The following is a 21,757-nucleotide window of genomic DNA, read 5'->3' as shown; positions in this document are numbered from 1 at the left end:
TCTAGCCCGCAACTTGGGCATGTGCCCTGACTGGGAATCAATCCATTACATCCTGGTTCATAGGTTGATGTTTAACCAGCTGAGCCACACAGGTCAGGCAAGAGCACCTTCTTTTTTTCAGCTGAATAGTATCCCACTGTGTAAATGTACCACAGGCTTATTATCCACTCATCTACTGATGGGCGCACGGGCTGTTTCTAGGTTTTAGCTATTGTAAGTAACACATATTCTTTCTGATTGGTGTTTCTGGATTCTTAGGATATATTCCCAGAGGTGGGATTGCTGGGTCAAAAGGTAGTTCCATTTTTAATTTTTTTAGGAAACTCCATACTATTTTCCATAGTGGCTGCATTCCCACCAGCAGTGTACTAGGGTTCCCTTTTCTCCACATCCTTGCCAGCACTTATTTTTTTTTTTTATGGTAGCCATTCTGGCAGGTGTGAGGGATACCACATTATTGTTTTAATTTGCATCTTTCTGATGATTAATGACACTGAGCATCTTTTTCACTTATCTATTGGCCATCTGCATGTCCTTTTTGGAGAAGTGTCTATTCAGGTCTTCTGCCCATTTTTTAATTGGTTTGTTTGTCTTTCTTTTGTTGAGTTCTGTGAGTTCTTTATATATTTTGGAGATTAACTCCTTATCAGATATATCTCTGGTAAATATGTTCTCCCATACAGTGGGGTCCCTTTTCATTTTGATGCTGGTTTCTTTTGCTGTGCAGAACCTTTTTATTTTGATGTAGTCCCATTTGTTTATGTTTTCCTTTGTTTCCCTTGCCCCAGGAGATGTATCTGTGAAAATTCTGCTATGTGAGATGTCTGAGATTTTACTGCTTATGTTTTCTTCTATGATTTTTATGGTTTCATAACTTACATTGAAGTCTTTTATCCATTTTGAATTTATTCTTGTATGGTATAAGTTGGTGGTCTAGTTTCATTTTTTTCATGTACCTGTCCAATTTTCCCAACACCATTTATTAAAGAGATAGTCCTTACTTCATTGTATGCTCTTGCCTTCTTTGTCAAATATTAATTGACCATAATAGCATGGGTCAATTTCTGGGGTCTCTGTTCTGTTCCACTGATCTATATGACTGTTCTTGTGTAAATACCAGGTTGTTTTGATTACAATGGCTTTGTAGTATAGTTTGATACCCAGTTTTGTGATCCTCCAACTTTGTTCTTCTTTCTCAAGATTGCGGGAGCTATTCGAGGTCCTTTTTGGTTTCATATTAATTTTTGGAATTTTTTTTTATATCTCAGATAAATGATCTAACCCTACAACTAAAAGGACTGGAAAGGTCTGTAATGTTGTGAACTTCCCTCTAATGCAGTGTTTCTCAACCTTCTGGTCCTTTAAATACAGTTCCTCATGTTGTGACCCAACCATAAAATTATTTTCGTTGCTACTTCATAACTGTAATGTTGCTAATGCTATGAATCGTAATGTAAATATCTGATATGCAGGATGGTCTTAGGCGACCCCTGTGAAAGGGTCGTTTGACCGCCAAAGGGGTCGCGACCCACAGGTTGAGAACCGCTGCTCTAAGGACTGCTTCCCATAGAGTTTGGGTTGTTTGTTCATTTTCATTTGTTTCTAGGAAGTTTTTTTTTTATTTCATCCTTGATCCCATTGGTAACCCATTCATTGTGTAATGGGAGCAAATATGGATTAGTCCATGTGCCAGGGATGAATGTGAACTTGGGTCTCTAGTCATGGACTATTTAGGTGTAGTAGGTACCCAGGCAGGTAAACCACTGTGAAGGTGATGAGTCCTGCTGGTGCTCCTTTTATGGGACTTTCCTTCCACCTGATATTATACTTCCTTTTTGCAAAGACTAAGTTAGGGCTGCCTGCCCACCTGGCATCTTCCTCGGGTCCCTTTTCCCAGCACACTGCTCAGTCCTCAAGAGATTATTGCACCGGCCTCCAAACCTTCCAACAGTCGCAGACCCAACAGCTACAGGGACCTGACTCAGAGTCCACAGAGGGTTAGAGCCACTGGCTTTGAAAATTACGGATAATCTTAGACTGTCAGTATGTGTGTGTACCTTAAAAATCATTTAAAGAACTGAAACCTAAATAAACAGAAAATCTGAACAGACCAATTAGTAGTAAGGAGATTGAAGCAGTAACCAAAAACCTCCCAACAGTCCTGGCAGGTTGCTCAGTTGGTTGGAGCATTGTCCCATACACCAAAAGGTTGTGGGTTCGATTCCTAGTCAGGTCACATACTTAGGTTGTGGGTTCGATCCCCAGTCAGGGCATGTACGAGAGGCAGCCAATTGATGTTTCTCTCTCACATTGATCTCTCTCTCCCTCACCCCCTCTCTTTCCCCTCCCTTACTTGCTCTCTAAAAATCAATAAACATATCTTTGGGTGAGGACTTAAAAAAAATACCTCCCAACAAAAAAATCCAGGATCAGATGGCTTTACTGATAAATTCTACCAAACATTTAAAGAACTTCATATGACAACTATGCTTTCATAAAAAATAAGATTAAAAACATTTAAAGAAGAAACTCCCCAAATAATTGAAGAGAAAGGAGCACTTAAAAATTCATTTGACAAGGTCAGCATTACCCTGATACAAACCAGGAATACAAGAGAATCAGAAGCCAATATCCCTAATGATTTCATATGCAAAGTTCCTCAACAAAATATTAACAAACTGAATTCAGCAACATACTAAAAAGATCATACACCATGATCAAGTGGGATTTGCTTCTGGGATGCAAGAATGTTTCAACATACGCAAATCAATAAATGTGATTCACCACATTAACAGAATGAAGGATAAAAATCATATGGCCATCTCAATAGATGCAGAAGCAGCATTTGACAAAATACAGCATCCATTCATGATAAAAACTCTCAGCAAAGTGGACATACAGGAAATGTACCTCAACATAGTAAAGGCCATATGTGACAAGCCCACAGCCAACATTATGCTCAACAATGAAAAGCTGAGAGCTTTTCCTCTAAAATCAGGAAAAAGACAAGAATGTCCACTTTTACACAAACATAGTACATACTGGAAGTCCTGGCTACAGCAATGAGAGAAGAAAAAGAACGAAAAGGCATCCAATTGGAAAAGAAGTATAACTGTTTTTATTTACACATAACATGATACTATATATAGAAAACCTTAAAGACTACACCAAAAAAACACTGTTAAAATTAATAAATGAATTCAGTAAAGTTGCAGGACACAAAATCAACATACAAATATCAGTTTTGTTTCTATACACTAACAAAAACTATCATAAAGAGAAACTAAGAAGAAAATCTCATTTATAAATGCATCGAGTAAAATCCCTAGGAACAAATTTAACAAAAGAGGTATAACACCTGTACACTGAAAATTATATGACATAGATGAGAGGAAATGAAACTACAAATAAGTGAAAAGACATTTCATATTCATTGATGGGAATAATTATTATTATTTAAATGTCCATACTATCCAAAGCAATCTACAGATTCATTACAATCCCTATCAAAATTCCAAGGGAGTTTTTCACAGAAATAGAATAAACAGTCCTAAAATTTGTATGATACTACAAATACCCCAAATTGCCAAAGCAATGTTGTGAAAGAACAAAGTTGTAAGCATCACACTCCCTGATTTAAAACTTTATTACAGTTAGAATAATTAGAACAGTATGGTATTGACATAAAACAAATACACAGATCAATGGAACAGAATAGAGAGCCCAAAGCCAAGAATATACAATGGGGAAAGAAGGGCGATTTTAATAAAAGGTGTGGGGAAACTGGAGAGCCAAACATACAAGAATAAAACTGGACCACTATCTGATAAAGCACACAAAAATTAACTCAGAATGGATGAAGGACTTGAAAGTAAGACCTGAAACCATAACATTTCTAGAAGAAAACATAAACAGTAAGCTCATTGACATTGCTTTTGGCAATGATTTTTTAGATTTAATGCCAACGGTAAAGGCAACAAAACCAAAAATAAACAAATGGGACTACAGAAAACTAAAAAGCTTCTACACAGCAAATGAAACTATCGAGGAAATGAAAAGGTGACCTATGGAATAGGAGAAAATATTTGCAAATTATTCATCTGATAAGGGCTTAATGTACAAAATATTGAAAGAACTCAGACAACTCAATAGCAAGAAAAAAATTATTTTAAAATGAGCAGAGAAACTAAATAGATTTTTTTTCAAAGAAGAAAAATGACCAACAAGTACATGACAAGATGCTCAACATCACTAATCTAGTCATCAGGGAAATGAAAGTTCACACCACATTGAAGTATCACCTCATACCTGTCAGAATGCCTATTATAAAAAAGACAAGAAATAAGGTGTAGTAGGTACGCAGGCAGGTGAGGATGTGGAGAAAATGGAACTGTTGTGCACTGTTGGTGGAATTGCAAATTGGTGCAGCCATTATGGAAACAGTATGGGTGTTAAACTGAATTACCATGTGATCCAGCAATTCCACTTCTGGGTATTTATCTGAAGAAATCCAAAACATTAATTCAAAAAGATATATGCATCTCTATGTTCATTGCAGCATTATTTACAATAGCCAAAATATGGAAATAACCTAGATATCTATTAATGGATGAATGGATAAAGAATTTGTGATATATAATCATAACGGAAAATTATTCAGCTATAAAAAGAAGGAAATCTCGCCATTTGTAACAACATGAATGAAATAAGTCAGGCATAGGAAGACAGATGCGTGTGGTCTCACTTATATGTGGACTATAAAATAAAAACTAAACTCATAGATACAGAGAACAGATTGGTGGTTGCCAGAGGTAGGGGAGAGGGTGGGCAAAATGGGTGAAGGCAATAAAAATAAAATAAGTTCTGGAGAAGTGATGTTCAACACGGTGACTATAATTAACAATTCTATACAGTAGTCCCCCATTATCCACATTCTAAGACCCCCAGTGAATGCCTGAAACCACGACAGTACTGAACTCCATAGATACTGCTTTTTCCTGTACATGCATACACTTCATTGGCCTCTCTGTGGCATATCCAAGTTGCCAGCATCACTAGTCTTGTGCTTTGGGGCCATTACTAAGTGAAATCAGGGTTCTCAAGCACTGTGACAACGTGACAATCGATTTCATGACTGAGGCGGCTACTTAATGACTATGGGGCAGGGAACGTATGCAACATGGATATACCAGACACAAGATTGACTCACGTCCCATTGGGGATGGAGCAAGAATGTGCACCAAGCTACTCAGAACAATGCACAATTTAAAACTTATGAATTGGTTATTTCTAAAATTTTCCATTTAACATTTTTGGACTACAGTTGACCATGGTAACTGAAGCCACAGAGGTTGAAGTCTCCCATAAGGGGCACTATGGTATTGAATACAATAAGTCTTTACTTAACGTCATTGAAGTAGGTTCTTGGAAACTGACTAAGTGAAATGACTTGTAAGGAAACCAGTTTTGCCCTACAAAAGTGATTTTCAACCTTTCTCATTTCATGGCACATATAAATTAATTACTACAATCTTTTGGCACACCAAAATATCTATAATAATAAAAGCGTAATATGCTAATTAGACTGGATGTCCTTCTGGACCACCTTCCAGATGAAGCTAGGGCTGTGAAGGAAGCCCGGATCCTGTGTGCCTGTCCGTGGTCGGAGGGAAGCCCAGGTCCCCTGTGCCAGAGGGAAACTGGTGCTGGCAGCTGGGGGAAGGCCTACTCTCGCATGAATTTCATGCATCAGGCTTCTAGTATATTCTATTTTTGGCCAATCTGACAAAAAAAATAGGTATATTTTGATTCATTCACACTGGATGACTATTGTTTGTTATTGTCATTTTTTTATTTGACAATCTAAGGGAAAAGTGGTCAGTGCCCCTGACTAATAGTAGGTATTGCATGTTTTTAAAATTCTCACGACACACTGGTTGAAAATTGCTGCCCTGGGAGAATTGCTATAAACAAGAGTTAAGCTCCTACCTATGACATATTTCTGATCACAAAAACATCATCAAATTTCTGAATAAAGACTCTCAAAACTTCAATATTAAACATTGAAAGAAATGTAGCTGCACATACATTTAAGAAAAATGAATTAAAACAAATTGGATTATTATTTTCCACCCCACTTATCCCAGTGCAGGATCAGGGAGGCTGGAGCCTCTCCTGGCAGCTCGGGGCACAAGGAGGGACCCATCCTCATAGGAGACCCTGCAAGGCAGGGCCACTCACACCCACACTCAGATGGGGACACTGTGGACACGACATTTGCCTCACATGTGCATCTTTGAGATCTGAGAGGAAATTGGGGTCCCCAGAGAAACCCCCACAGACATGGGGAGAATCTGCAAACTCTGCACAGACAGCAGCCCCACCGGGAAGCGGTATTTTTTCCTCATCAGTGTTACAACAGAACAGCATTGAACAAAACAATGTTAAGGTTCTGCTGTATTTGAAAGTTGCTAAGAGAGTAAATCTTAATTATCACACACAAAATTTGTTAACTATGTGATATGATGGAAGTTACCTAGACTTATTATGGTGACTGTTTCACAATATACACAAATATCAATGTTGATGTCAATTATATCTCAACTTGAAGAAAGGAACCCTTTAGTTCCCCCTCTTAGGAAACGTGGTCTCAGGGGTCACCCTCACACGGACAGTCACACAGCCACCTCAGGTATGGTGCCACCTCCCGTTATTTTCCTCGTAAATTCTCCCTTTCCAGGCTGGCTCACCAAGCCTTACACCCACGTCTGAGGATCTGGGCTGGACCTCCCCCAGCTGCCCTCAACCCTAGAGTTCCCAGGGTCATGCCACCCTGCGCCCCTCATCCGAGGCCAGGCCACCACTGGGGGTGCTCCAGAGCTGCTGTGGCCGGCCAGGGTGTGAGTCACCAAGTCCCCAGAAGTACTGTTGGCTCAGAGATGGGCCCTTACCTGCTGGCAATGGTGTGTGTCGCTGGGAGCCAGGACTCCAGGTCTCACAAGACACACTCTGGCCAGGCTCAAGGACAGACAGGGAGGCTGATAGCCCTGGGTCCACCAGTCCGTGGGAAGCTGTTCAGCTGGTCTGGGACCTCCAGGATCCTAGGGAGCTAGCCTGGGGAGCTGCTGTGAGAGGCCTGCACATGATGTGTGAGCCTTCATGCAGGGAAAGGAAGGGTGAGGACACTGAACTGTCAGCAGAGCTGCAGGCACAGAGGGAACAGCCTGCCAAGGAGCCTGCAGGATCCCCTGCACCGGGCTGAGTGCGCCAGTCTCCTGGGCAACTCAGTGCCTGGTGATCCTGGTGCTTCCGGTGTGGAGCTCCTCCATATTAGGCAATGCTGCGGAACGCACAGGAAGCCTATGTGTGCGCCTGTGTGTGTGTGCGTGTGCATGTGTGCACGTGTGTGTGCACACATGTGCAGGCACCATAGCTGTCTCGGACAGACTTGGTTGGGTCACATCCACCATGAATGACACAGTGCTAGACAATAAACCTGAATGCCTGTCTCAGGCCGGAGCCACTATTTCAGCGTCAGAACCAGGTGAGGTTCAGGATCCTGAGCTCCCACAAGAGCTCTGGGTGATCCCATGAGGCTGAAGGTGAACGCAGGGTGGAAACCTCAAACGATGACACCCAGCACTACACACAACCCTATTGAGAAAGTGGGAACACCTGTGGTCCTCGGGCTGGACAGAGCCAGGCCCAGGCTGCGCAGGGCAGAAACGGGGCAGGATGGCTCCTTGGAAGGCGGCTGTGGCTTCATGGTCCCACCCACTGGCATAACAAGTATGAAAAATAGAAGTATGTTTTAAATAAACATTAATTTTTGAAAAGTGGATTTTTCTTTTAAGGGCTTTTTAAACATTTCCAGGCTCTGGAAAAACAGCACTAAACAATATAGACACCTCCTCTCCCCCAACCGCCCCCAAATTCACTCTGTGACCTAAAGAAGTGTGTATTCGCAGGGAGGCCAGCAGACAGCAAACCAGACCCAGAAACCTTCTGTTTGGTAGTGATGGGGACTGTGAGGAAAGCAGCAGGAAGGGTGGGCAGGTAGAAGTTAATCAGTGGTCAGGAGGCTGGATGCACGCAGGGCCCACTGAATCTGAGGACTCTTCATGTCATCCAGGTCACGCCAGGAGGTGGGCTGTGGTGCCGTGAGAAAGGACAGAAGGGCGTAAAAGCGTAAAAGCGGCACTTACTGCATTGATCCACAGGAGGCAGCTCATGTCCTGATTTCCTGATGTGGGACAGGAGAGAGAGCAGTGAAGGGTGAGTCCTAGGTTTGGGTCCAAGGAGTGGACTCATAGGGCTGTCACCGCTTGAAGGGAGATTGTTGAGGAAGTGTCAGAAATTCGGCTGTGTTGCCTTTTAGACGCCCGCACAGTGACGGTCAGCTGACAGTTTAAGGTCTGGGGCACATGAAACTTTGGTGGCCTTAAGCATGCAGGTGTCAAGATGTGGGACAACACAGGTTTTGTCACCGGACTGCTTGCTTAATACATGAATGGATTTATGAGACACCCATAGTGGGCAGAACCACTCTCCAGACATTGGGGAGACAGGGAATTTGGGCCAAAAGCAAGTAAACAAATTAGATGAGATGCAAATAAGCTGAGAGCCTTGGGCTGGGCTCAGGGACAGGCTCTGTGAAGAGCCAGCGTGTGAACAGAACTTGTGTGATAGGAAGAGCAGTCAGCCAGAGGTGGGAGAAGGTATCCAAGCCAGGGAAACACTGAAGTGGAGCAGCTGGGTGTGATGAGCAGCTGGAGACTAAGTGCAGGGATTAAGGGCCAACCAGCAGCAGACCTGAAATTGGGCAGCTCCCTGGCGAGTGACCTGCACAATGCTGTTTGGACTTCATTTTGCACCATGGGATCAGTCACAGGGTTTATGCCAGGGAACACTTAAGGAGGACCCCTGTGGCTGAAGGGGGCTGGGGATGTCAGTGGCCTGGAGGCCAGTTAAGAGGCTTTTAAGAGGTGACGACTAAGCAGAATGATGGGAGGCTCAGGGTGTCTTATGAATGTAAAGGTGATGACAGGAGTGTTGGATTAGATATAGGAAGAAATGGTTACTCCAGCTGTTGAGTGGAGTAACTGATACCAGCTGAAATAGTGTGTTGTGCAGGAAACAAAAGATCTACCTTGAATGTGGCAGTTCTGAAATATTGACTAAATTCAGGTGGCCACACAACACAAATGTGATACAGAAGCCTGGAGCCTGAGGGGCTGCATTCAGTGGGCAGTTGGTGGCTGCCTCCCCTTTCCTAACAGAGCGAGTCTCAACCTGTCTGGGGCCCCGCCCTCCCTGGCCTACCCGACCTAAATGGTCTGAAAGCAATCAGTTTCAAGAATAGACACAGGTCCTCACTCTGGCCAATGAAATGTGAAATTTACGTTTGGTTTGGCGTAATTCCTAAATGCCACAGAATAGCCTTTTCCTCCCTAGATATTAACATGGCTCCTGCAGCATCCTGTTCCGAGGACAAAGCTGACCCTGAGACGGCAGGAGAGAGAGGAAAGGGCACAGGTCCCTAGGGACATCTTGAGCTTCCTCTTCAGTGACATGATCGTTGCTGATCCCCAGGTAGGCTTGGATTTCAGGTGCTGTGGAATCACCCACATTTGATGAAGTGTAGAGTTATGGACCTGCAGGAGTCTGCCCTAAAAGGGTAGGTATAGACAAGAGGACAAGAGGGCATGCCTCCCTGGTGGCCCAAAGACGAAATGTAGAGGTGAACAGCAGTGTGTGATCCCCCCACAAAAAGGCCCAGAGCAGCCCATGCACACACCTGTGAGCAAGTGCAGCCTTACCGAGGCCACATCAGCCAAATCTCCATGTATGACTGTCATTTTAAGCCACCGAGTTTTGGTGTGGCTATGCTGAAATAGCAATTAATGTATCACCCTGTGTTTTTTTTTTTCATTTCATAGGCCGGTGCTGCGCATGGAGAATACATACTCAATAAATATTTCATAAATTTGACAAATATTTATTGAGCATCTACTATGTCACAGTGTACAAAGGACAGGGGGCACAATCGTGATCCAGATGGGCCTAATTCCTGCCTTCACAGAGCACATTTTGTTGTCATTATGATGAGTTCTACAAAGGAAATACTTTGGAACACAGAATAATGGGTGGATGGTATTCTATGGTGTCAGCAAGGAAACAGAACATAGAATGAGAGCCAAGTAAAGATGCATGCATATGTGGGAACTCTGTAACAAGAGTGGCTTTACACATCAGTGGAGAAATAAGGAACTAATTAATGATACAGGAAAAAGAAACTTTCCATATGATGGGAAAGTGAAGTTGGGTTCTTACCTCAGACCATACACACACATACACACAGATCAATGAACTCCAGATGGACTAAAGACATAAATATATATAAAAAGAGATTGACTCTGAAGTGAGGAAAGATTTCATAAACAAGAGCAAGATGCTTGAACCTAAAGGAGATGATTGATACATTTACATAATTAAAAAACTGTAAAATAAGAAATACTCTAAAATAAAGTTAAGACAACTAGTACAGACTGAGAACATATTTATAACATATAAATGGACAAAGAATAGCCAAAACAGATTAAAAAAAAAAACCAAGTCAATAAGAAAAAGATAACCTAGTAGAAAAATGAAAAAAGGATATGAACAGGCAATTCATGAAAGAAAATTGGTCAATTAACAACTAATCGACTGTCCACTAAAGTAATAATATACTTAGAATTTTCATCTACCTTCAGCCTTTTACTAGTGTTGGTATCACCACTGTTTAAGCATAGACCAACTACTTTGTTTTTGAGGCTCACTTATGGTTTGAAAACCACACAACCACAACATCGACTCTGAGTGACTTTATGAACACAACTCATGAGACATGGCCTTTTAACACAAGAAATAAAAGATCCTGACACAGGGATATTTACTTTTATGGTAAATCTTGGGCTTAATGAACAGTTTCCTCATGAATAGTTAATTTCAACGTTCGCTCTGAGTACCTTCAAACATTAAGCCGACCCTCATGCTGCAGATCATTCACATGTGTGCTAAGAAGCCTTTATAATTCAAACACAAGTTGGAACAAATTTGTATTTCATTCTCATGTACACAGATGGGAATTCAGAAAAAGTTATTTTTAAAAAGATACACTCAAAGAATATTTTAATTTTTAAAAAAAATCAAAAGAAAAATTGAACAGTGCCTAAATCTTTATTTTTCATAACCTACATTTTTTCAAATTAGACAGTTTTACACTGAATGACACAAAGGAAACTTAAATTACCAATAGTTACACATAAGCTTGATTCCAGTCTTAATGAAAATAGAACAAAAATAAAAATCCTCAAGAAAGCTCCTGTTTTGTGAACTGGCATCTGTTGGCTCTCCTTCAGTCTTCGATTGTCTGCTGCTTTCTGTGTAACCTCTACCGACAGCTCACACCCTCCTCACCTGCTTACCTTGTGAGAAACATAACCTGCAGCGCTCCTGACTACAGCTAGTGACAGCTGGTGATGAGCCTACAGGGGAGGGCCTGATCAGAAATATCATGACACTAACTCTTTAAGAAGCAACTACAATACTTAAATTCATATCTGTAGAAATGGGGCCAGATTCCTGTATTTCCAAAGTATCATCATCACACGATTGTACAAGTTAAAATGTCATTTGTGATCGTTGTATCTCTGATTCTATACCTCAAAATACTGCTGGGGAAAAAGTTACATTTTTTAAAATGTACAAAGCCATATACTACTAGCCATTTGCATCACAGGTTCCTGTTGTGCCAACTCATTCTAAAGGATAGTATCAGGAAGGTTTTTAGGACATTATACAGTTATTTGGCATATCACTTTGCTTAATTAAAATGGATGTTATAAAAATCCATCAGAGCAACGTTTCAATTCTGGATGCTACAGACTGGCTGTGGGAGCGGTCGCTGAAGCGCATGCCTCACCACGCCGTGACTGGTCAGTGACCACCTTCATCCTGCATGCAGCTGCTGGGCTCTCCACTCACCAGCAGGCACTGCCTCACAGAAAGGCTTTGTCATTATATCATTTGGGGATGACCGTGGTTCCCTCCTCCAGCAGAGATAACAACACTAAGAATTCCTAGGCTTGGAGCTTACCTTTCCAACTCTCTTTATGGGACTCATTAGTTCGGGCAGAAGAGGTCAGTTATTTCTGATTTTTTCATCAGCTATCTGGCAACCACAAAGAAATAATTTCCATGTTCCTTTTACAGGCATTTGCACAATATTAGCACTGCGGTGTACTTTTAGGTGTTTAAAGGATGCTGGCTGCTCTGAGGAGGGCGTTTTCCTCTGGCAAGGTAAATCAGGCTGGGCTACCTGTGATTTTCAGTAGTAGATTATTTTTCACTTCCCTGGAAGATACTGCCAGTTTCTGCTTTCTACATTACACTTCAAAAACCCTTTCACACCAGCTATGATTAACACATATTTACATACTTTTAGGAAGAGCATGGACACATCCAAAGGCTTTCATGAGACTGTCCACTTCCCTCTGCAGTAGCAAAGCGGCAGAATCAGCTCAACACACCAGTTTAAATGGGAAGAAAAACCTCAACAAATTAAAATAATATTCAAACCACAACATTTAGTTTATCTACATCCAGCTCAATAGCAACATTTATAATATATCAATAATTTTTATCAGATTTTTCTCTTTAGGGTACCTTTTTAATATGTTCTGATTATTTACAACTGTACAAGCAAAGCACACACTCCCAAGTGCACATATTTAATACAGTATCGACTATTTGCATTTACAGGATTTTTCAACAATCTGAAAAAAGATCAACTGTGTAAGATCTTCAAGGTATATTACAAACATGACGGCTAGTTCTCATACTCTAGTACGTTTACTCAGTAAAACTAGCGCCAGTAGATCCCACATCACTGAGTAACTGCAATCCACTCACGCCAACCCAGGGGCCGGTCTCCAGGAACTCTACGCTGTCTTATACAAAAGTTAAGGCAAAGTCATTTTCAAGTTTAAATAAAATTCAAGTCTTTAAATATTGGATGGAAATAACTTTTTTTAAAAAAACCTTCAGTCTTGTTAAATAACATTTTGTGGAATAAACTTGTATGGTTACATTTAGCAGGAAAGACTCTTAGTTTACTGTCTGCTGCTCAGAATACTTAAAGAAAAAATTTAGGCATTTTAAAAGAAAATAATTTATATTTAACTTTATTATAAACTGCTAGCTTTAGTGCATGCGGGTTCAGAGTGCAGCACTTCCAGAAGGGAATCAGTGAGACCCTCATCTTGGAGGTAAAGAGAGCGGGAATTCTTATCCTCCACCACCACAGGGCACCACAAACATATTCTCTCACGATTAAGTAATGTTCAGTCCGTGCGCCGATGCGGAGGTACAGGGAGGCGCCCATGGAAGCCGGCTAATGTGTGGGAGGCTTGGGAGCCCTATGGGCTTCCAGCCCTCCCGCCAGCTCATGGGAACAAACCACCACCAGGGTACAATGTCATGGTAACATGTCAGTGGGCAACAAAGTTTATGTTTTCATTTAAGTTCTATTCACAATGTGCTTTGAATTTATCTTACATAATAGCCACTGAGACTGGAGTGAGGAGCTGGTTACTTGCTTGCAGTGCATGGAAACTCAAGGTTTTAGGCTCTCAGGGGCTCTCTGCAGATTTATTCTGCCCAGTAGATAAAAAATGGACTGTACTTTTTACAAAAAGTTAGGATCACTTGTTAGGATTCTGAATAAGTACACGGCCCAGGCCAGTGTGTGGTATCCTCTGACCCATCCCTTCTCCAGGCTATACCCACAGCCCTCAGCTTCGCCCGTTTGCCTGTTGGTCTGACATCCTTAGAGATATGTACTTGCTAACCAGTTATTTTAAAAAATAAAGTAGCACAGTTCCGCTTAATTTAGAAAAACTCACTATTTATAGCTTGCATTCATAGCCACATGGAGGCTTAATAAAAAATATCAATTTGTTAGGATAAATGCATTTTCTATCCTGAAAAAAATCAGACTTATGCATCACCTCCAGTTAAGCACCAACCTAAAATAAGGTTTATATTAATTAAATCCTGAAAAATAGATTTTTTCAAGGGGGGGGAACATCCGACTGAGAAGAAAATAACTTGCAGGCATCTCATGGGCCTTGTCTACACTGCAAGCTCCTAACCAGCGGCTCATTCTCGGTACCGAGTGGGACAGTGCTTAGTTGTGGCGACCTCAGCTCCTCACAGCCCTCCCTGACCTCGGCGCTCACTGAGGGGACCTGGGAGGGGAGCTCTGTTCTCTGTGTGAATGCTTCCCTGCAGGCGGGGGTGAGGGCCGGCGGCCCGGTGGCCTTCTCTGGTCACTGGGTAGTCCTTGGTTGGACTTGGGGACAGGGAGCTCTCTCTCCACCAGCTTCTTTTCTTCCTTCCCACAACCAACAGTGTTTGGCTTTTGTTCTTTTGGGGGTGGCAATGGGGAGGATGAAGGCTCTCTACTTGTCCTCTGGCAAATCTCGGCGTAGCTGGGTTTTCGCAGTTCCTGGGAAAAGACACAGCTCTGGGATTAATTACATGCAGAACAAGACATCTCATCTCTAGGGGCAACAGGTGAAAATACTGTTCTTCTAAGGTAAAAAAACATTTTTTTTGCCCTGGTCAGTGTTGCTCGGGGATTAGAGCGTCGGCCTGTGGACCAAAGGGTCACAGGCTCAATTCCCAAAGGCACATACCTGGGTTTCGGGTTTGATCTCCGGCCCCAGGTCGGGTGGCAACCAATCAATGTGTCTCTTATATCAATGTTTCTCTCTCCTCCACCCTCCCTCTGAAAGTCAATGGAAAAAATATCCTTAGGTGAGGATTAAAAAAAAAAAAAAGAAAAATGTTTTCAACTGTAACCAATTCCCACATTCAAAAATATTTTTACTTTTAAAGATGTCATAAATTTTAAAAAATGTAGTTTCCCCTGCAGCACAACTTTTCCAATAAGAAATTCTAGAAATATCTTATAAAAATAGGCAAAACTAGGAAAGGCATTGATGTGTAAAGTTCTGACAGAACTCCTTCCAAGTTGAAGCATTCTTGAGCCACCTGAGGCCCCAAAGGAGGCCTAGAAAACCAGGTGCCCCAAGAAGACATGAACAGCACCAGCTTTCTCTGCCCTTGCTTCCTACAAATAGTCCAAATTACAAATGAACGTCAGAATTGTCTTTAAAATGTTTGCATTCATTTCTAACTATAGACTGGTCATGTGGGTTTAGGAAAGGGAGAGTTAAAAACTTGGAAAAAAACTTAGTAGGTTTTCAGATAAATGGAAGCATTAAGGCTAAGTAACCAAAGAACAGTTAAAATTATTTGTTAAATAAATCATTTGTTAACTTGAAAATAATTTTAACCTAAAAAAAGGTCTTTTCTTTAAAGAGTCAAAATAGTGAACAGTAAGGGTTTAACTCCTTAATCTAAATGACAAAGCTCACCAAGATCAAACTGAGGAAACACAAAACAGAATAGGCTGGGTCCACCTGGAGGGAAGGGAGGGAAGGAGGGGGTGGACTTGGCATGATGGGCAGGGCGAGGTGCCTCTGTGTTCTCAGTGCCCGTGAGCAACAGCCACACTCAGATGGAGCATGTATCCTATGGGGAACAGGAGCTGGAGTTCTGAGATTACTCAAAAGGACAAGCCCCCTCAACTGACACTAGAGAGCCCATGGCAGTGGTGACAAAAATAAGCAATTAGCACATATCCAAGGTATCCTGCACAGGAAGCACACTGCACAAAGCAGTAAAAGCCCACCAAATCAGACTGCTGACAATGAGCTGACTTGAGAAGGAGCTGCTTTCCTCCGGCCCCGTGCCCCTGGCACCTACCGTGGTGGTGCCGTTCACCTGCACCGATTTACTGGCGGTGGTGGAAGTAAGTCTGTCTGTACTCAGGGCTTCCCTCGGCTTCTCCACCACCTTGGGGTCCCTGTGAAAAGGCCACGGAACACATGAGTCACACATAACAGCAATCCCAGTGGATCAGGAGGAGGCAGCAGGATTATACTTACTCGGGCAGGTGGTCGGGGGAAGGGGTTCGTTCATGGGCCACAGACAATGTGCAGGAGACTGGCCCTGAGGGCTCTCTGGAGGTTGCTGTGGGAAGAGTGCTCGTGCCTGTGTCTGCGCTGAGGCTCTGAAAATCATTGGAGTCAGAGTTTACAGTCAGGTAGAGAAGCATGGGTCACATCTCTCATCTACAACACACCAACAGGGGTACCAGCCCAACTGACTCAGACAGCTGCCTACCCTCATTCCTGTGGCACCAGGTAGGTGCTGTTGTGCAGGGTGGGCAGTCAGAAAAGGAAACAGAGACCAAATCTGCCCTCCCAGCAACTCATTCATAGTCTTTGGCCCTCTTCTGTGCTTCCATCGTATTATCTGCCAGCTTGTTTTGCCAAAACACCTATTCATCTCCAACACCCCTGTGCCTAGCACAGCCTAGTACATAATACAGATACCTGTTAAATGTAGACTTCCTAGCACAATTCAATAAAACCAACAAAAACCCAAAACACCAACACCTCCATATCAACGTAATTTGGAGTGTCTTGAAGTGAGTGCAGGTGCTGACAGTTGACTCCACCTGCATTAAAAAAAAAAAAATTGCAGGGAAGATGGGATTACAACTAACACCCAGCTGACATGGCTCAACAGTTGAGCAGTTACCTATCAATCAGTCATGGTTTGATTCCCCGTCAGGGCACATGTCCAGGGTTCCAGGTTCAATCCCCAGTGTGGGCAGAAGGTAGCCCATCAATGATTGTTTCTCATCATTGATGTTTTTCCCTCTCCCTCTCCCTTACTCTCTGAAATCAATAAAAAAAAATGCTTTAAAAAAATTCTAACTAAAATACAGAACCACCTGAAAGCTGGATGAATGGAAGTCCTACAAGTAGAGAAGAAAGCACACTGAGACTGGTAGGAGGGGAGGAGGTGTGGACCAAGCAGGTAACACCTAAATGTGCAGTTTATGTAATCGGGAGGGCCTGTGGAGATCGCCCATAAGGAGCAAGGGGTGCCAGCCCCAAACCAGACCTCCAGCCCAGGGTTCCAGAGCTGGGAAGAGAAGTTCCCCTAACTTTGGCTGTAAAAACCAATGGGGATTGTGGCTGAGGGACATGGAGGCTGCTGGACACCCAGGTGTTCTTAAAGGGCCAGTGCATGAACTTACTCAGACTCTGAACTCCAGCACCAGGCAGCTTTGGGGAATCCAGACACATACGGGGAGGAACTGGATTATCTGGCATTGGGATGGCACCAGGAACTGGGGGCAGTTTTCTCCCAGACAACAGTGCTCGCAGAGGTCACTGTTCCTGTGCTGGGACCTCAGAGCTGACTGGCAGCCATATCTGAGTCTCCATCAGCCTGGCTCACAATGTTCACTCCACCCTGGTGATTCCCTGAGACCCTGCCCCATCCAATTTGTAGCCCCACCCAAGCTTGTTTGCAACCACTTTTCCATATGAATTGGCCTGTACTGGCTCAGGCTTCCATAAAATCCCTCAAACAAGCTACAGCTGGTGTCAGCATACCTTAAAGTATCAATAGAAAACCCAGCACTAGCATCAGCCTGACTTACTTCACAGCTGAGCCTCGCCTTGGCACTTCTAAACCCAATACAAATAGCAGCCATATGCAGAGCTCTCTGTAGCTCCTATCAGATGGCCCCAGAGCCAGTGCACCTGGTGGAAAGCTTCAGACCACACCAGATTACAACTCTACACATCCACAAGCAAAACACTCAAGGGGCAGACTGAGTGGTTTCTCCTGCACAGCAGCTCTCCCACTGTAGTTGCAGCTGGTCCTCACAGCCAATTGGCCTGGAGGTCAATTCCTCCCAGTGATGCCAACAGCAATTAAGACTCAACTACAAGACTGTGCACACAGCCCACACAGGGGCACACCTAGAGTGCTCAGCTCAGGTGACTGAGGAGGCTGAGCCACTGGGCCCTACAGGACACCCACTATATAAGGCCACTCCACCAATTCCAAAAGATACAGCAGCTCTACCTAATACACAGAAACAAACACAGGGAAGCAGCCAAAATGCAGAGACAAAGAAACAGGTCACAAATGAAAGAAATGGAAGCAAGCAAATGACTAGATTCAGAGTTCAAAATCACAGTTATATGACTGCTCAAAGATCTTCATTAGAGCTTCAAAGGGCTTAGTGAGACTTTCAAGGACCTTATGAGAATGTCAAAGATGAAAAAGGACCAGTCAGAAATTAAGCATACACTAACTGAAATAAAAAATAATTTACAGGGATTAAATAGTAAAGGATTCCGAGAATCAAATCGACAATTTGAAATATGAGGAACCAAAAACATCCAATAAGAAAAGAAAAAAGAATCAAAAAATACGAAGATAGTCTCTTGGACAACTTTAAGCGTACCAACATTCAATTATGGGGGTGCCAGAAGAGAGAGAACAAGATATTGAAAACCTATTTGAAGAAATAATGACATAAATTTTCCTCTACCTGGTGAAAGAAATAAATTTATAAGCCTAGGAAGTGCAGAGAGTCCCAAACAAGAGGAACCCAAAGAGGCCCATACCAAGACAAATCATAATTAAAATGCCAAGGGTTAAAGACAAAGAGAGAATCATAAAAGTAGCAAGAGAAAAGCAGTTAATTACCTACAAGGGAGTGTCCATAGGACTGTCAGCTGATTTCTCAACAGAAACCATGCAGGCCAGAAGTGAGTGGCAAGAAATATTCAAAGTGATGAATAGCAAGGACCTATAACCAACATTACTCTATCCAGCAAAGCTATCATTTAGAATCGAAGGTCAGATAAAGAGCTACACAGACGAGAAAGCTAAAGGAGTTCATCACCACCAAACCAGTATTACATGAAATGTTGCAGAGTATTCTTTAAGAAGAAGAAGGGGAAAACAAGGTAAAAAATATGAACAATAAAAATGGCAGTAAATACATATCTATCAACAACTGAATCTAAAAAACAAAATAAATGAACAAGAAACCTAGTGAATAAAATTAACTTGTGAGAAAAATAGAATCAGAGGCATGGAAATATGGAACAGACTGATGAATCTCAGAGGAAAGGGGGGAGGGAAGTCAGGAAGTGATTAACCAAAGATCTTATATGCATATATACATTACCTATGGACACAGACAATAGGGTGGTGAAGGCCTGGGACGGGGCAGGAACCAGGTTGGGGGGGGGGGGGGGAGCAATGGTGGGAAAGAAGAGGGACATCTGTAATACTCTCAACAATAAAGATTTAAAAAATAAGAAAATAAAACATTTAAAAAGAAAAAAAAATAACAACATAAAAACAATCCCAGGGAGTGATGTGTTAACTTTCTCAATTAACAGGGGAATAAGCTGAACTCAGAACTTTTAAATTAATCATCCCTGGTCATAAAGCAAAGCCTGATACCAGATCTCCAGCCACTGACACCCACCCCACCCCTGTACACAGTGACAGCTCATACACGCTGACTTCTTCATGATGTGCAATTAATAAGAAAGGCAAGAGAGTAAATAAATAATTGGAAGGGAGATCAAGTGTAAAAAGAAATTTCCTAAAATTGTACTTTTCAAAGTAGACAAAAGGTTCAGAACTAAACTAAACAGAAAAGTGCTGAAGGAGAGGAATAGAACAGGAACATCTATACTCCTCTGCCTCCAGCAGGGGTGAGCAGACACGTGCAGTCTCCCGGAGAACCATCATCTTTTATTACTTTGTATTCAAGGTTGGTGGAAATGTGGGAAAAGGAAATACCTCCTTTTTTGGAAAATCTGTTATCAAGGATCTGTTTGATCCTAACACACTGGAATGCAAGGAGTCAGAATGTGGCCAGCACATCAAATGTGAGGCCTTCCCCAAGCTCCTGCACAGTTGCAAAGTCCCCTCCCCACCAGCTCTGAATCTCAAGGGTCACAGAGATAGAAAAAACTATTGTAGGTGCTCCCAAAATAAGCAGGGATGCAGGCTCTCACCTGGCCATGGAATCAGGCTCTGACTTTTTTAAAGTAGCAATTCTTTCTTCCAAATAAATCTTACACAGAAACTTAAATATAAGAATAATTGATAGGCCAGCTTGCTCTGTCCACCACTGGGGGCAATAAAGTCAGTCTGAAAACTAGACCACAATCTTTAAAATGCACTTAGTTCTATGAGGCACTTAGAACGCAGAAATTACTATTTAAAAGTTTAGAATAATGCGCCTGGCTGGTGTGGCTCACAGGACTTAGCATTGTCCCATGGACCAAGAGGTCCTGGGCTCAATTCCTGGTCAGGGTACATGCCCAGGTTGTGGGCTCGATCCCCAGTAGGGGCATGCAGGAGGCAGCTGTTTAATGTGTCTCTCTCATCAATGTTTCTATCTCTCTCTCCCTCTCTCTCCCTCTTTATCCAAAAATCAATACAAACATATTTTTAAAAAAGTTTAGAATACACAAAACATTATTCTAAAAGTTTAGAATAATGCACAAGTTTAATATGTGATTGATATTATAACCTTAAAGGTTAAAAACAGGAGCAGTAATCACATACCAGCATAAAGAGGACTGAAAAAACTGGCTATAAATCCCATGTAAGCCTCAGCTTGGTGACTGATGGGCTTCAAGGTTGCCCTGCGTGTAGATAGTCTATCAGGGGTGGGCAAACTTTTTGACTCGAGGGCCACAATGGGTTCTTAAACTGGACCGGAGGGCCGGAACAAAAGCATGGATGGAGTGTTTGTGTGAACTAATATAAATTCAAAGTAAACATCATTACATAAAAGGGTACGGTCTTTTTTTTCAATAGTTTTATTCATTTCAAATGGGCCGGATCCGGCGGGCCGTAGTTTGCCCACGGCTGGTCTAGATGCAGCCTTCTCCAATCCAAGGGGCAGGGTGTTCTGATGCCTGACATCTGGGAATGATATGGAATGGGTTTCCACTGGAAAATACATACGGGGATTACTCCTGGCAGCAGCACAAAGCTCTCTGTACCTCATTAACTATAGCAGATCCCAGAAGGAGTGCTGGAAAAGAATTCTGTGTGACTTCAGTAGCACAAGCTGATTCCTGGGATCGTAATCACATAGGACTGAAAGCAGCTTGTCTGGAGCCGACAGAGCTCACCAAAAGCCACCAGTATTAAAGTTGTTTCAGGCTTCTTGTTATTCGTGTAGTTTACTAAAAATTGTATTACTTCTGGTATAATCCAGGTTTTTCTGTTTTATTCTTCTGACTGGTAAATAAATGCAAGTCCTGAATAGCAATAATAAAAATGCAATCTGAGTTTCTGGGTGAGAGAAAGCATCTAAACTGCATACCATGGCACAGGCTTCTCCCTTGAACCTTGGCAGACTGGGAACTAAGAGGCAGGCTCCAGTCCTGGGTTCAGCTTTGACCGTACCAATCAAAATTTGTGTGGCCTCTGAAAATCCTTTACCCTCTCTGAACCTCCTCTGCCTGTGGAAAAAATTGTTTGTGTAAAGAGCTCAGCCCAGTGCCTGTTAGGAAATTAATGCTTAGTAAATGCTAGCAACAATTAAGCTTGTGACATGTATCTTACCCTTTCCTTTGATCCTAGCAGCAAGCTAGACAGCCTGTTTTCAAACAAGTCCTCAGTCTTCAAGTGGCCTGCTGCCCCAGGCAGCGGGGGAAAGTTAGACAGCCCCAATTCAAAACTCGGGGATGGAGGTTTTGGTGGCGTTGGAGATTGGGTCTGACTCCTCTGAAAA

General features: G+C 42.5%; 1 protein-coding gene across 19 annotated transcripts in view; it reads right to left on the bottom strand.

Annotated features, from left to right (window-relative positions):
* Nucleotides 1-11,201: 11,201 nt before the first annotated feature.
* Nucleotides 11,202-21,757, bottom strand: part of LARP4B (La ribonucleoprotein 4B) — a 108,766-nt gene continuing 98,210 nt past the window's right edge. For 15 of the 19 annotated variants that reach the window (XM_036342638.1, XM_036342688.1, XM_036342707.1 and 12 more), the window contains 4 exons: nucleotides 21,589-21,750; nucleotides 16,059-16,183; nucleotides 15,877-15,976; nucleotides 11,202-14,551 (listed from right to left, as the gene is read on the bottom strand). In XM_036342638.1, coding sequence (XP_036198531.1) covers nucleotides 14,279-14,551; nucleotides 15,877-15,976; nucleotides 16,059-16,183; nucleotides 21,589-21,750 — 660 coding nt within the window. In that variant the 3' untranslated portion in view covers nucleotides 11,202-14,278. Of the gene's footprint in view, nucleotides 14,552-15,876; nucleotides 15,977-16,058; nucleotides 16,184-20,816; nucleotides 20,968-21,588; nucleotides 21,751-21,757 lie in introns of those variants that run through there. The other 4 variants (XM_036342622.1, XM_036342582.1, XM_036342631.1 and 1 more) reach the window with 2 other exon arrangements.

The sequence above is a fragment of the Myotis myotis genome, unplaced genomic scaffold, assembly GCF_014108235.1.
Source record: "Myotis myotis isolate mMyoMyo1 unplaced genomic scaffold, mMyoMyo1.p scaffold_m19_p_1, whole genome shotgun sequence".
Taxonomy (NCBI): domain Eukaryota; kingdom Metazoa; phylum Chordata; class Mammalia; order Chiroptera; family Vespertilionidae; genus Myotis; species Myotis myotis.
The sequence above is the reverse complement of the archived record's forward strand: the minus strand, read 5'-3'. Positions and strand labels throughout refer to the sequence as shown.